Source organism: Galeopterus variegatus, unplaced genomic scaffold (genome assembly GCF_000696425.1).
Source record: "Galeopterus variegatus unplaced genomic scaffold, G_variegatus-3.0.2 Scaffold9888, whole genome shotgun sequence".
In the NCBI taxonomy this organism is placed as follows: Eukaryota; Metazoa; Chordata; class Mammalia; order Dermoptera; family Cynocephalidae; genus Galeopterus; species Galeopterus variegatus.
Genome location: NW_007735999.1, coordinates 1 through 13,071, shown reverse-complemented (window position 1 = coordinate 13,071; position 13,071 = coordinate 1). Strand labels below are relative to the sequence as shown.

At 43.5% G+C, this 13,071-nt stretch overlaps 1 protein-coding gene across 1 annotated transcript in view; it reads left to right on the top strand.

Moving 5' to 3' along the window:
* SPTLC1 (serine palmitoyltransferase, long chain base subunit 1) overlaps positions 1 to 12,401 on the top strand; it is a gene marked incomplete at its 5' end in the record, with an annotated part of 66,881 nt that extends 54,480 nt beyond the window's left edge. Inside the window, 4 exons of the mRNA XM_008593944.1 lie at positions 213 to 267; positions 6,444 to 6,561; positions 10,425 to 10,498; positions 12,218 to 12,401. Coding sequence (XP_008592166.1) covers positions 213 to 267; positions 6,444 to 6,561; positions 10,425 to 10,498; positions 12,218 to 12,311 — 341 coding nt within the window. The remainder of the gene's footprint in view (positions 1 to 212; positions 268 to 6,443; positions 6,562 to 10,424; positions 10,499 to 12,217) is intronic.
* Between the last annotated feature and the right edge of the window lie 670 nt (positions 12,402 to 13,071).

The following is a 13,071-nucleotide window of genomic DNA, read 5'->3' as shown; positions in this document are numbered from 1 at the left end:
TCTGCTGAAAGTAGGGTAGCAAGTTGAGAAGGAGCCTCCGAAGATAAAGCTTGGGCCTTCAGAGGCATGTCAGCGACTGGCGCCCTGTTAGCATGTAGAAGGAGTGGCAGCATTTTAAAAGGATGACCTTGAACTGGGCCGTTAAAAATATTTTTTAGGTTAGTATTATCAGATGTTCCAAATACACTAGCAAATGTATTTTTTTCATGCAGGTATTTTTGCAGTGTTGAAGGAAAAGTGCAAACGGATTCACAAAGCTTTACAAGGGTAAGTTTCATAGATTTTCAACCAAGATAAAGTTTATCTGCACCACACTTAAACAGCTAATGAAAAGCCTTGAATTTGATAGGATTGGGTCAGTTTGAATGAACTGAAACCAAGAAACCAAAAACTTAGTTTACTCACACTGATTTATTTGTATAAAACCAGAGCATCCGTTTTGTCATTGTTTTAAAGAATCATGACTTTGTCTTTCTAAAAATGAAAGAAACTTATTAATAAAATATTATAGCAGTGCAGAGGGTACAAAGATAAAAATAACAACCCAACATCGTACTACTAGAAATAACGAGGGTAAACATTGGAGCATCTCTCCACATCTGCACAGATAAGAGGATATGATTATGTGTTTTGTAGTTAGATGACAGTGGGTTCATACTATCCATGTTACTTTTTAGTAAGTTACTAAGTTTTAAGACAAGAAAAAAAAAGAAGTAAAATTGAAATGAATCTTTTGTGTTTGGTTTTTTTTTTTTTTAAGAAACTAGACAAGAGTAGTTCTTTAAGATTCCTCTAGAATTGAGTAAAAAAACTGAGGTGGTAACATTTTCAGGCAGATTTCTGGTATTATAGAAAGTGAGCTCACATTGATTCCCCAAGGTGCTTCTCTTTGCCTTTCCTAAGGTGAAACTTGCCCTCTCAGTTGTGAAAGCTCTAGCTTTGTTGCCACATATGGAAACTAGAGACTTTACTGAAAGAAAAGAACAATTGAGAAATGAGTAGATCACAGCTGTTCCAGGTAAAGTAGAGGCAGAGGCAGTTAAAGTCCTGGGTGTGTCTGTATGATAACAACAGAAGTTCTTGCATAGTTTATGTTAGATATATTTGTATTGGTATCAGTAACATTGCTTTGTGAAATATTAATATACCAACACAGCTGAGCACTTTGGAGGCACTGTGAATTCATCAACAACAATTTCAGATGCCCTTTACTCCGTCTGGTGGTGGTAACACGTTCTTTTCTAAGTTCCATCCTCCACCTTCCCCAGCTCTGTCACACCTTTTCTTCTTTCTGAAATCCTTAACCCTCTGTCTTCACCCCAGCCACTTTCAGCTAACAGCCTTGCCTCATGCTGTCACTTGGGAACTCCCTCGTTTTTCCCAACAAATCTATGCATCTATGGGTATCTTAACCCGTATTCTCTCCTGTTGTAGCCAGAGAAGTGTTCTTTCAGCCATCATAGGCCCTTTTTTCTTAAGGACCAAGAACCTTTGGTTGTCCCCTTTGCTTTGTCTTCAGTCTGTCCACTTTCCTGAGTCATTTCATTAGCATTCAAGTTCACGTTACCCTTTCTTGTCATTAAATTTTTCTTGCTCATGACTCCACATTCCCCTCCACCAACTACCCCATTTCTTTGCTTCTCTTTGTAGCTAATCTTCTCAAGATTTGTTTATGCTTTCTCCACATCCTCATCTCTCACTTACCTAGACACTACTGAGACCTGGCTTCTACTCTTGCGACTTACCCACTGTACCTGTGGAGGTCCCCAGTGACTACCTTGTGCTAAATCCAGTGGACCATCTGCAGAGCTCATCTTGTTTATGTGTCAGTAGCTTTTAGCACAGGTGACCACTCTTTCCTCCTCTGAATTCTGCTACACCGCACTTCTGGTTTTCCTTCTTTGTCTTTGAATTGCTTCATTTTGGTCTCCTTTAAAGGCTTTCTTTCAATACCCCACCCTTCAGGGCTTAGTTCTTGGCCCTCTTTATTGCTTCATTTTGGTCTCCTTTAAAGGCTTTCTTTCAATACCCCACCCTTCAGGGCTTAGTCCTTGGCCCTCTTCTCATTACCTTGAAAAATTGCCTCTTCCACACCCAAAGTTTCAAATCGTTTCATGACACCTCTTTGTGGACAACTGACAAATGTGTATCTCCACTCTATACCACTCTTTAGGGCCTCTGGTCTCACATCTAGTTGCCTGTTTGGTGCCCACACTTAGAGGATTCCATAAGCACTTCATATTGAACACTCACTAAAAGAGGTTTGGGAACAAATCATGCAGATATCTAGATGGTTAGAGGGAACAACAGATGAAACAGCAAGGCTGGTGTGACGAGAGAGGAGAAGCGGGGGAACCTAGCAGATGAGGGCCAGGTGATGGGCCAGACCTCACAGGGCCTTGTAGGCCATGACAAGAACCTTGACTCAGGTAGGACGCCATGGCATGGTTTTGAGCAGAAGAGTGACATGGCATGGCTGAAGTTATGTCTTAGCAAAATTACTTCTGCAAAGTACAAAAAAATGTGTGATGATAAGAAGAGAAGCAAGGAAACCAGTTGGTGATGACTGTGACCTTCGTAGTAGCAGCAAGAAATGTTTGGATTCCAGATAATTTTGAAGGAAAATCCATCTGGACTTGCTAGAAGTTCGTATGCAGGGTGAGTGAGAAAGAGAAGACTCCGTTTGATCGTAGGGTTTTTGGTGTGAGCAGCTAGATTGAATTGCTGGTGAGTGAGACAGGCAGAACTGTGAAAGAAACTTGTTGGGGAAGCTCAGTGCTGGATATGTTGAGCTTGAAATGTCCATCAAACACCGAGTGGAGAACAGCAGTTGGACGTACAAGTTTGAAGTTTGAGAGAAAGTACAGAGCTAGAGAAAATTGGGGGGTTATTAGCATATTATGAAGAGGTCAGGAATCAGCCAAGGAGACCAAAAAAGAGTGGCCAGTCAGGAAGAGGCAAACCAGAAGAGTCTGGGGTCCTGGAAGCCGTGAAAGAAGTGCTTATTAGCATGTGGTGTGCTACCACCATGAGGCCAGACAAAATAACTGAGCTTCAATCCTCAGATTTTGTAATGTAGAAATTATTGTGACTTGAGCAGTTTCAGGGGAGTGGTAGAAGCAAAATACCTGACTGAAGTGGGTTTGAGAGAAACCAGGAAGAGGGGAATTAGATACAGCTTAGAGGACTGTTTTGAAGAGTTTTGCTATAAAGAGAAACCAAGAAACAGCATGGTGGCTGGAGTTAGAAATGGGGTCAAGAGAAGAGTGTCTCTGTTTGTTTTAAGATTAACAAGGTCAGTTTATGAGTGACATCCAAACTCCACATCCTTTCTGCTAGATGGTGTCTCTGTCATGTACCAGCTTCCCATCTATACCTGGATCTGTTTCTAAACTCTCCCTTCCATTTCATTGGTTTATTTGCTCAATCCTCAAATTCTGTTTTTTTTTTTTTTCCTTTTTGTCTTTTTTTTTTCATGTCCAGCAACGGATCGCAACCCTCGGTACTGCGCTCGCACCTCGCTCAGCCAGTGAGTGGGAACCGGTCTGTATGTGGGATCCGAACCCTCAGCGGGAGTGCCGCCACGCTCCCAAGTGGCGCACTGTAGCAGTGCGCCACCGGGCCGGCCCCCTCAAATTCTGTTTTTATCACTAAATATAAGTTTTGGAATACAGGTTCCTTCAAAATTATTTCTAGAATTTTAATTGGAATTGCATTAATTTTCTGATTAATGTGGAGGGAGTTGTCATCCACGAACATTATCTATTTATTTGAATCTTCCTTTATGTCCTTTAATGAAATTTAAACTTCTTCTCCATAAAGTTCTTGTACCTTTATAGGACCCTTTAAAGGGAATTTTCAGATGTCCTATAGATTTTGTTGCTATTATGAATAGGGTTGTCTTTTCTCTTATATCCTCTACTTGATTATTGCTGATTTATAAGAATATTATTGTTTTCCCTAAACTGATTTTATATCTAGCAGAGTTTCTAAGCTCTTATTAATTCCAGTAGTTTCATTCTATTATGATGATGTGTACAGAAGTCCTGTTATATGCAATAATGGTTTTCTATTTAGTCTTTCCCAATTCTTATATATTTTACTTCTTTTTCTTCTTTTATTGCATTGGTCTGGATCTCTAATACTGTTTTGAACAGTGGCAATAATACAGACACTGGTGTCTGGCTCTGTCCCTAGACTATGAGCATGTAGTGGAGACAGTGGCTCCCTTGCTAATTCCTCTGTCCCTGGGACTTAGCTCAGTGATTGGTATTTACCCACTGGATAAAATATGTTTGCCAGAGTTTTTCTTTAAAGAGTATATAATAGGCTCTGAAACACAATTTCTGAGTTTCTAACTTGAGCAACATATAGTTCTTTGTCCATTTGGTATTAGTTAAACTCTTCTGACTTTCAGCATCTGGGCAGCCAGAGGTAGGGCATTTTGTTTCTTCTTCCCACCAGCCCACCCTACCCAACATGTGAGATGAGCTCATTTGATCAAAGCACAAGCTAGTTTTGGGCTTCAGATACCTTGTATATATTGAGGAAAATCACATGAAATGTTATTTGAAAAGCAAATTTTTAAGTTCTCCCCATAGAGTACATACCCTAAAAAAATACTTCTTGTATGAGTTTAACGCATTCAGAATCACATAGGAAATGGGTTTTGAAAGCATACCACTTAGTTTCTACATTAGTAAAAGAACTAATCTAGAAGATTCCCACACATTCCAGATGCCTTAAATTTTAAGATTCCGTGATTCAGACCTTCCACCTGCTTTATGGAGAGATCCTAGCATGATATATTACATTTAAAGAAAGGACACACAAATTACTGATGTTCAAGTGTGGTTTGAAAGCCAGATCAGATTAGCTTCTGATACCTTAGATGCTTCATAGTACATAGAAATCATTCTGTAAAAGCTTGTTGATTCCTATACTGGGAGGATTCAAATGTGCTGTCTCATGCTTTTTATGGCCCTTTCTTTCCAAAGGAAAAACAAATCTTGGTAAGTGAAACAGCAATCTAAAATGTTTAGCACAAGTTCAAATAAATGTGTATCACCATTTGTGTGCTAGGTCAAAAATCAAACTATTTTTCTTATTGTGGGGTAAAATGGACTTTAAGTGAACCTGACTAAGTAATATGGCATAGAGTTCTCGTGACATCTGTAGTAATCATTTAAAAATACAGGATTTCATACCTAGAGGAATCTTCCTCCCTGAGAAACTGCAGATTTCTGAGTTTTTAATCCTAAGGAAGAAGAAAATAACCTTAATCCAAGTAAAACTTTAAACATGCAAAGAAGAAAAATTTTCAAACCAAACATATTGCTTGTGTTCAAAATATGTTTTTAATGTCAGAAGTTATCCTTATGGGCTGGCCCGGTGGCGCACTCGGTAGAGTGCAGCGCTTGGGAGCGCGGTGGTAGCGCCGCCGAGGGTTTGCATCCCATGTAGAGACCAGTCTGCTCACTGGTTGAGTGCGGTGTGGGCGCGACACCAAGGGTTGCGATTCCGTTGCCGGTCGCGGTGCAGGCGCGACACTGAGTGTTGCGATCCCGTTACCGGTCACTAAAAAAGACAAAAAGGGAAGAGTGCAGCGCTTGGGAGCGCGGTGGTAGCGCCGCCGAGGGTTTGCATCCCATGTAGAGACCGGTCTGCTCACTGGTTGAGTGCGGTGTGGGCGCGACACCAAGGGTTGCGATCCCGTTGCCGGTCGCGGTGCAGGCGCGACACTGAGTGTTGCGATCCCGTTACCGGTCACTAAAAAAGACAAAAAGGGAAAAAAAAAAGAAAAGTTATCCTTATAATTTATGAGAGACAAAATACAAACTAAAAGTTTAGATAATAATCAAGGAAGCATAACAGTATAAATTATGGTAAGTAGTTTGTGAAGGAATCAAACAGGATAAACAGTGGGAAATGCTGGAGTGGTCCCTTCTGTAAAGTGAGTGATGAGGGAGGCCCCTGCTGGAGGCAGCATGAGCGGGGACGCAGCACACACACAGGGAGGAACAGGAGAGAGAGGGCAGCTGGGGTGAGGAAACGACACGGCCGGGGGCCATGAGAAGACGTTTGACGAGGGGGTGCCTGAGCTGGGCAGGGCAAAGCAGGGAGATGGGGCCACACAGACCTCCTCGGGGGTGCCGGAGCCATGAGACTGGAGGCCGTGATGTCTTCCAAGGAGCAGGGAGTCTTCCTCCTGTCCCGCACTCACAGAAGGGGCATTGCGGGCACGTTCCTAGATGGAGAAGCACTGCTCAGAGCACGCAGTTCATCTTTCTTCGCTGCAATAGGAATTCTGCCACAGGATGCTTCCCATCCAGTCATAGGTTGCCATTGCTCTCAGTGGCCCTTGACAATGTAGACTTTGACAAGTACCACGTGAGTTATCTCTGAGCCTGGAGGGGATCTGTGGATGTGTTTCTCTTCTTCAGCATTTCTGGATTGAAGCTGGTGGGGGAGTCCTTCTCTCCAGCATTTCACCTACAACTGGAAGACAGCACTGGGTCTCGAGAGAAAGATGTTAAACTACTTCAAGAAATTGTTAACCAAGTAAGTGTCTAGCTACTAGCCACTCAAGGGACTCTCCCCAGACCTCCTGCTGCCCTCACCCCAAGCACTGCTCTTTATGTCACTTTTAAGAAAGGGCTCTTTGCCCCATGAGATATATCAAGTATAATGGAAATTGCTGGTCACCCCGCTCACGAGGTGGAATTGTCCTAATGCTCCAGATCCTTCCTTGGGTCTGGCTCTGCCCAGCTGAGCTCATGGAATGTCCGTGGTGACTAACTGCAGTCCCTCCCATTCGGTCAGTTTACACCTCCCACTGAAATTGTTGAGTTTCATGCCACTTGGTATTTAAATACACTTGGTTTCTACTTGGAATAATTAGCCTTGCAGATGACTCATTGCACACCATTTACAGAGCCAGGCTTTTGTGTGCATACTTGTGGGGGAGGCAGTGTGTGTAGGAGCTGCACACACTCCTGGACAGCTGGCTGACTTGGGGTAGAAACCCCCGATGTAGCTCAGAAATGGTCCATTAACTAGTGTCCTGAAATCATAATACTCTTGTAATCAAAAAGGAAGGAAGGAAGACCACTTCAGTAACATGCCTAATTTGGAGACTTATTTAAATTTCTTTATCTTTTGAAAGTCATTTCATTACTAATTATTGCTTAGTTATTGACTAAGAAACCCATCACTGGGGAAAACATTTACCCTTTTCTATTCAGGAGAGCTGCCTCTCCTGAGTACTCCCCTCACTTTACCCTGGGCTGCTGTTCCTTTTAAAGTGTGTCCAGAGGACTGTGCCACTGTAAATGTGCATGCCTTGGGATGACACCGCCTATTACTATAACCTGAAATACGCCTACTATGTACAGCTGTCCTTCAGTATTGCGGGACATTGGTTCCAGGACCCCTGCAGATACCAAAATCCTCAATGCTCAAGTATCTGATATAAAATAATGTACTATTTGTATCTAGCCTGTGCATATCCTCCCATATACTTTAAATCATCTCTGGATTACTTATAACACCCAATAAATGCTATGGAAATAGTTGTTATACTGTACTGCTTTTTATTCGTATTGTTTTTATTCTTGTTTTGTTGTTATTTATTTATTTTCTAATATGCTCAGTCCTCCTTATCTGCAGGTTCCACATCCATGGATTCAACCAACTGTGTATCAAAAATATTTGAAAAATAAAACAATAAGAATTAACAATGGAACAATTTAAAAAATACAAATTTTAAAACAATACAGTATAACAACTCTTTCCATAGCATTTATATTGTATTAGGTATTACAGGTAACCTAGAGATGATTTCAAGTGTAAGGGAGAATGTGCGAGGGTTATACGCGAGTACTGTGCCGTTTTATATAGTGCAGTTGAGCATCTGCGGAGAGTGATGCCCACAGGATGCCCTGGAGCCAGGCCTCTGCGGATACTGAGGCCAGCTGTACTGGAGAGTGAGGGTGGGCTCTGCCCTGCTTCCTCCGCCTGCCTGTGCTTCACTCCAGAGGCACCTGTTCCGAGTCAGTGCCGTCAGGTGTCTTGGCGTAACAATGATGGCTGCTGCCTGTTGTGTGCCTTTTCCAGGCTGGGCACCATGCCAGGCATCATCCGTCCATACAGCATCTCCGAGGGCACCCTCGGTCCCATGGCTGTTGGGAATGCAGGCCCACGAGTGAAGGCAGCCCCTGGCTGCAGCACTTGCCTCAGCCATTGCGTAGCCTGCCGTGTTGGAACCACATAACCTGGAATAACAGATTCATGGAGAACTTTAAACAGTTTGCGGCCTACTGGGGTCAGCTGTATTAAAAAACGGAAATAAAAACAAACCCAGAACCTGAGCTTTCTAACTGAGGAGAAGTGTCAGATTATGAATGATCAGGCCGGACGACTTGCCTTGCTGACTGAGGAAGTGTCACAGGTGTCCCTCAGGCACAGCTCTGCAGGTGTGAAGGAAGACCCTCCTCAGAGGGAAAGAACACCCCATTGCCCTCTTTATTGCCTCAGTATTTTATTGCAGTGTTGCTTAAATACGTACAAACAACAAAACTAAGCACAACATTCTTGTGGTTAGAGTTTTTATACAAATGTAAAACTAAAACAGATTTATAAATTGAATACTGAAAGGATGAGCCATTAAAATTCAGATTCATTGCATTACCTGTGTGTGACAGGTGAGCTTCTTTTTTTCAGGGGAACCGCCCTCGGCAGTGTGGCTGAGGCCTGGCCACAGAGCTGCCCTGCCAGCCTCCTGGGCCATTGCTGGGCTGTGCGTGGTGGCTGCTGCTTCTCCCCAGGTCTGCCCTCGAACCACCTCCAGACCATTGTCTGTGCACACTTCGTGTCATGGGACACTGGCCTTCTCTTGATGCAGTGTAGCAATTCTACATTAAACCTCCTCTGCTCTTTTTTCATTAAGTAGCAACAGTTTCACTACTGCTTTGTTCCAGAGACACACAGAGGAGGGCATGTGAATGAAACGACTTAACATTAAAATATTAATATACTGCACTTACCTAGATTACCCACATAACAAACACAGGAGCTGGAAGGCTGCAGACAGCCCACAGATCCCAGAGTCATGTCTGTGGGCCCCAGTCTCTTCAGGAAATCATCTGGAGAGTGAGTGACAGGAGAACATTCTGGGACTGGAAGCAAAGTACTACCTAGAACTTTTCCTGTGGAGGAAGAAAAAGGAAGAAAGATCGTACAGGTTCTTTGCATAATCACAGCTTCCCTTGCACAAGTCTTCAAAACCCTTTGTCCCACTCTCTTTTTCTTTTCAGTATTTGAGGAGAGAGAAGAGTTGTAGAATGTAACTTGTTTAAGCTTTATAGAACTGAGAGGTTTTGCCAAGTTTCGTGTTGAGTTGCTGGACAGGATGCTGTTTTTACAAACCAAACTGGTCTGTGATGTCTCTTAACCAGCCAGGGCTAGAAACAGAGCCAGTCCAGATGTTTTCAGGAGGAGTTCACTTTTCCAAGGAGCCGGCGAGGAGCTGTGATGACTGCCTGGGATTGTTCTCCGTGTCTCCCTTGCAGCTGCCAGCATGACCCCACCTCCAGGGTCATTCTTTTACTCCGGGCATTTGGAATAGTAGTTCTTTCCTTTACGCCTTGCTCTGTTGATTTGGGTTTTTTAAAAAATATAATTCACATACCATAAAGTTCGCCCTTTGAAGTATGCAGTTCAGTGGTTTTTCAAATTTTCACAGTATTGTGCAGCCATTACTATCTAATTCCAGAACATTTTTATCACCCTGAAAAGAAATCCCCATGACTATTATCTTGCTCTGGTTTTTATGCTTTTTTTTATTTTAGTAGAGAATGTTTTAATTTAAAAAAAAAAATGTTGACAGGTGGTTAGCGTATGGGAAAGCTGCGCAAAAAATTCGTTAACATCAGACACCTTGGTGCCTGTTATTGCTAATATTTAAAGTGTAGCGGTTTTTCTCTGACACAGCCCTGCTGCTGCTGTTCTTAAGTTCAGCTCTTGATTGCCCTACAGGGTTTTGCTCAAAGACATCCCCTGTGTTCTAATTCTGCTTTGTCTAAAATGACAACCACTAGCTGCCTATGGCTGTTTACACTTAAAATTAATTAATTTAAACTAAGTAAAATTAGAAATTCAGCCTCTCAGCAGTACCAGTCCCATCTCCAAGTGCTTGATAGTCACATAGGGCTCATGGCGACTGTGGTGGACACTGTAGGACGAGCATGTCTGTTGCTGCAGAGAGTTCTGTGGAACAGTGCTGCTCGAGGTGTTGTGGTGGCTCAGTTTTGTCCTTCAGCAGTTATAAGTGCAAAGTGCTGTGGGGGGTTGCAGGACGCCTTCCTGCTTTAATGGCTCCAGTGTCTGAAGTCCGGGGTGAAATGTGTTCCTTTCCCTTCATACAGTGCATGGACAGGAGCATTGCATTAACTCAGGCTCGCTACCTGGAGGAAGAAGAGAAGTGCCTCCCTCCTCCAAGGTGGGTTGACATTGAACGATGATCTGACTTTGTTTTCCTCCTTTAAACTCTATAAAATATATTATGTTTTGAAAAATTTTGAAAGACTAACAGGAAAAGAGGAATGTCTGTCATAAAATGTAGTACATCACCTGTTTTTTATCCTTAAAATAGATGTTTTCAAATTTTAACTGAAAAGCCCCCCGGGACCCACTGTGTACCCTCCCAGTTAACTCAAAGAAATGGCTGGGACCCCAAGAATGAACTGGGGCGAGCTCAAGTTCTGATCAGCTAACATCTGTCATAGCCCGAAGGTGGCAGGTTCTGCACCTGCAGCTTCTGCCAGGAGGAGGACAGTCCTGCAGAGAAGGGATAGTCATCTGGGTTGTGGTCGTGCCACCTCTGCCTGGCCAGGGCACATGTGACAGTTCATTCGGCAAACACTCATGAAGCACCTCAGGGAAAACAAAGCAGGGGCGTGGCAAACCTGAAGCATCAGCAGCACACACAGAAGGTACCAAAGGACACTAGCTTCTGTCATCAGAGCACTTACAAACTAGTCAAAGGAGGTGGTCACCCTAACCATGGTGGCATGGTCAGTGTTGGCCGGGCTTCCGAAATCAGGTGAACCTAAGCTGAGCCTGGAGAAATGAGTGTGTTTGCCAAACAGTGGGGGGCATTGTGGACTTCCAGCAGCGAGGTGATGTGAGCTGTGCTCAGGATTTCCAGTGGCTTGGAGACCTCTGGGTACATCTGGGAGCTCAGAGCATAAGCCTCAGAGGGACCAGAGAGAGGGGTCCTGGAGAAGGTCAGGTGCAAGTCAGGGAGGTCACTGGAGAGCACATCGAGGAGTCTGAGTGCTCTGCAGACACAGGGCACCAGCCTGGGGTTTTGGAAGCTCACTCTGGCAGCAGCTCAGACCAGAGAGAGGGGTCCTGGAGAAGGTCAGGTGCAAGTCAGGGAGGTCACTGGAGAGCACACCGAGGAGTCTGAGTGCTCTGCAGACACAGGGCACCAGCCTGGGGTTTTGGAAGCTCACTCTGGCAGCAGCTCGGCAGCATCTTAGAGACCCTGCGCCCTCATTTTCCAGTGCACCCACGCACATGTGGGTCCTGTGCTTGCTTGTGACTGAGAGGACTGGACGTGCTTGTTTGTAGCCTCAGCCCTCCATGCCCAGCACACTGCGGCTCAGTAAACGTGTGTCCAGTGGATGAAGCAGGGGCTTGCAAAGGAGATGAAAGGCACAGAGGTAGCATTGTATTGTCAAGATGGTGTTTCTTCAGTTTCCTGGAAACTTGAACATTTCTGCCTTGCCTCAAAGTATTACAGACCTTCCACATTGCCCTATTGAATTATAAATATGAACAACCAGGCATTCACTGATTTGAGAAATGTTGAATTCCTGCTTTGTGCCTGGTACTGCTCGAAGCAGTAAGTTGTTGAAAGGGAACCGCTTCCCAGCCCCATCATCAGACCTCCACAGCCTGGCCACCCTAACTGGACACACACGAGTGGTCCAGGCCGGCAGCAGACAGCTGGCAGCGGCCAGTAGGGAATGTGTTAGGCTTGCAGGCCACAGCGTCCCTGTCACATGCAGAGAAACTAATGTGTGGGCCGAGTTCCAAGAGAGCTTTGCTTTTACAAACAGGCAGCACTGGGTCTGGCTTTCTGGTTATAGATGACTGACACTTGGTGTGGACTCTCACTTTGTAATCTTTTGTGTCCTTTATGATTTCTCAGCATTAGGGTTGTGGTCACAGTGGAACAAACAGAAGAAGAACTGGAGAAAGCCGCATCCGTCATCAAGGAGGTGGCCCAAGAAGTCTTGCTGTAGCTGAGTCCCAGGACCCAGTGGCCTCCTGCTACCCAACATGCTGATGGCAGTTTTCAGAGACCTCCCACTGGCCAGGGAGTGACCTAATGAGAGCACCTGAATATTTGATAATGTTGTTACCAAATGGTGTGGAGATGGACTGAGTGTGTGACCCTGAGAAGGATGCTTCTTATTTTAACAAAGAAAACACATCTAAAAGCCCGGGAACTGATCTTTTTAAGAGGAAAACTAATGACAGCGTATAACTGGTATTTAAATTGTGCTGTTTAGTACTATTTAAAGGTTTTATTATACTAGTATTTTATATCCTTTTTTGTTGTGGTCATTTAAAACTGGAGCTTTAGTTTCTCTTCTCTCCCTTGTAATAGTAACAATTCCATAAGCACTCCCTAACTAATGAATACTTCATAGAAAAAACAGCTTAGCAGCATTAAAGCCAAGAGGAACACGTCAGCATATGAGACACAAAATTTATTAGTGAAGATCTAATTCAACCACATCTTTTCCAGTCTTCATCATACGGAACTAAATGGTGGCAAAAAAGAACACTACTTATGTGATTATTATAAACTTCATTATAATATATTTGAATCCTAGGATTTTTATATAAACTAAATATTGATGTTATACCATTTCTAATCTCAGCCTCCGTAACCAGAGAATATTCATTATGCTTCCTAATTGAGCAATAATTTAACTCAAATACTATTTTATTTTAATATAATTGACTCTTACATGATTATATGTTTCCAATCTATTT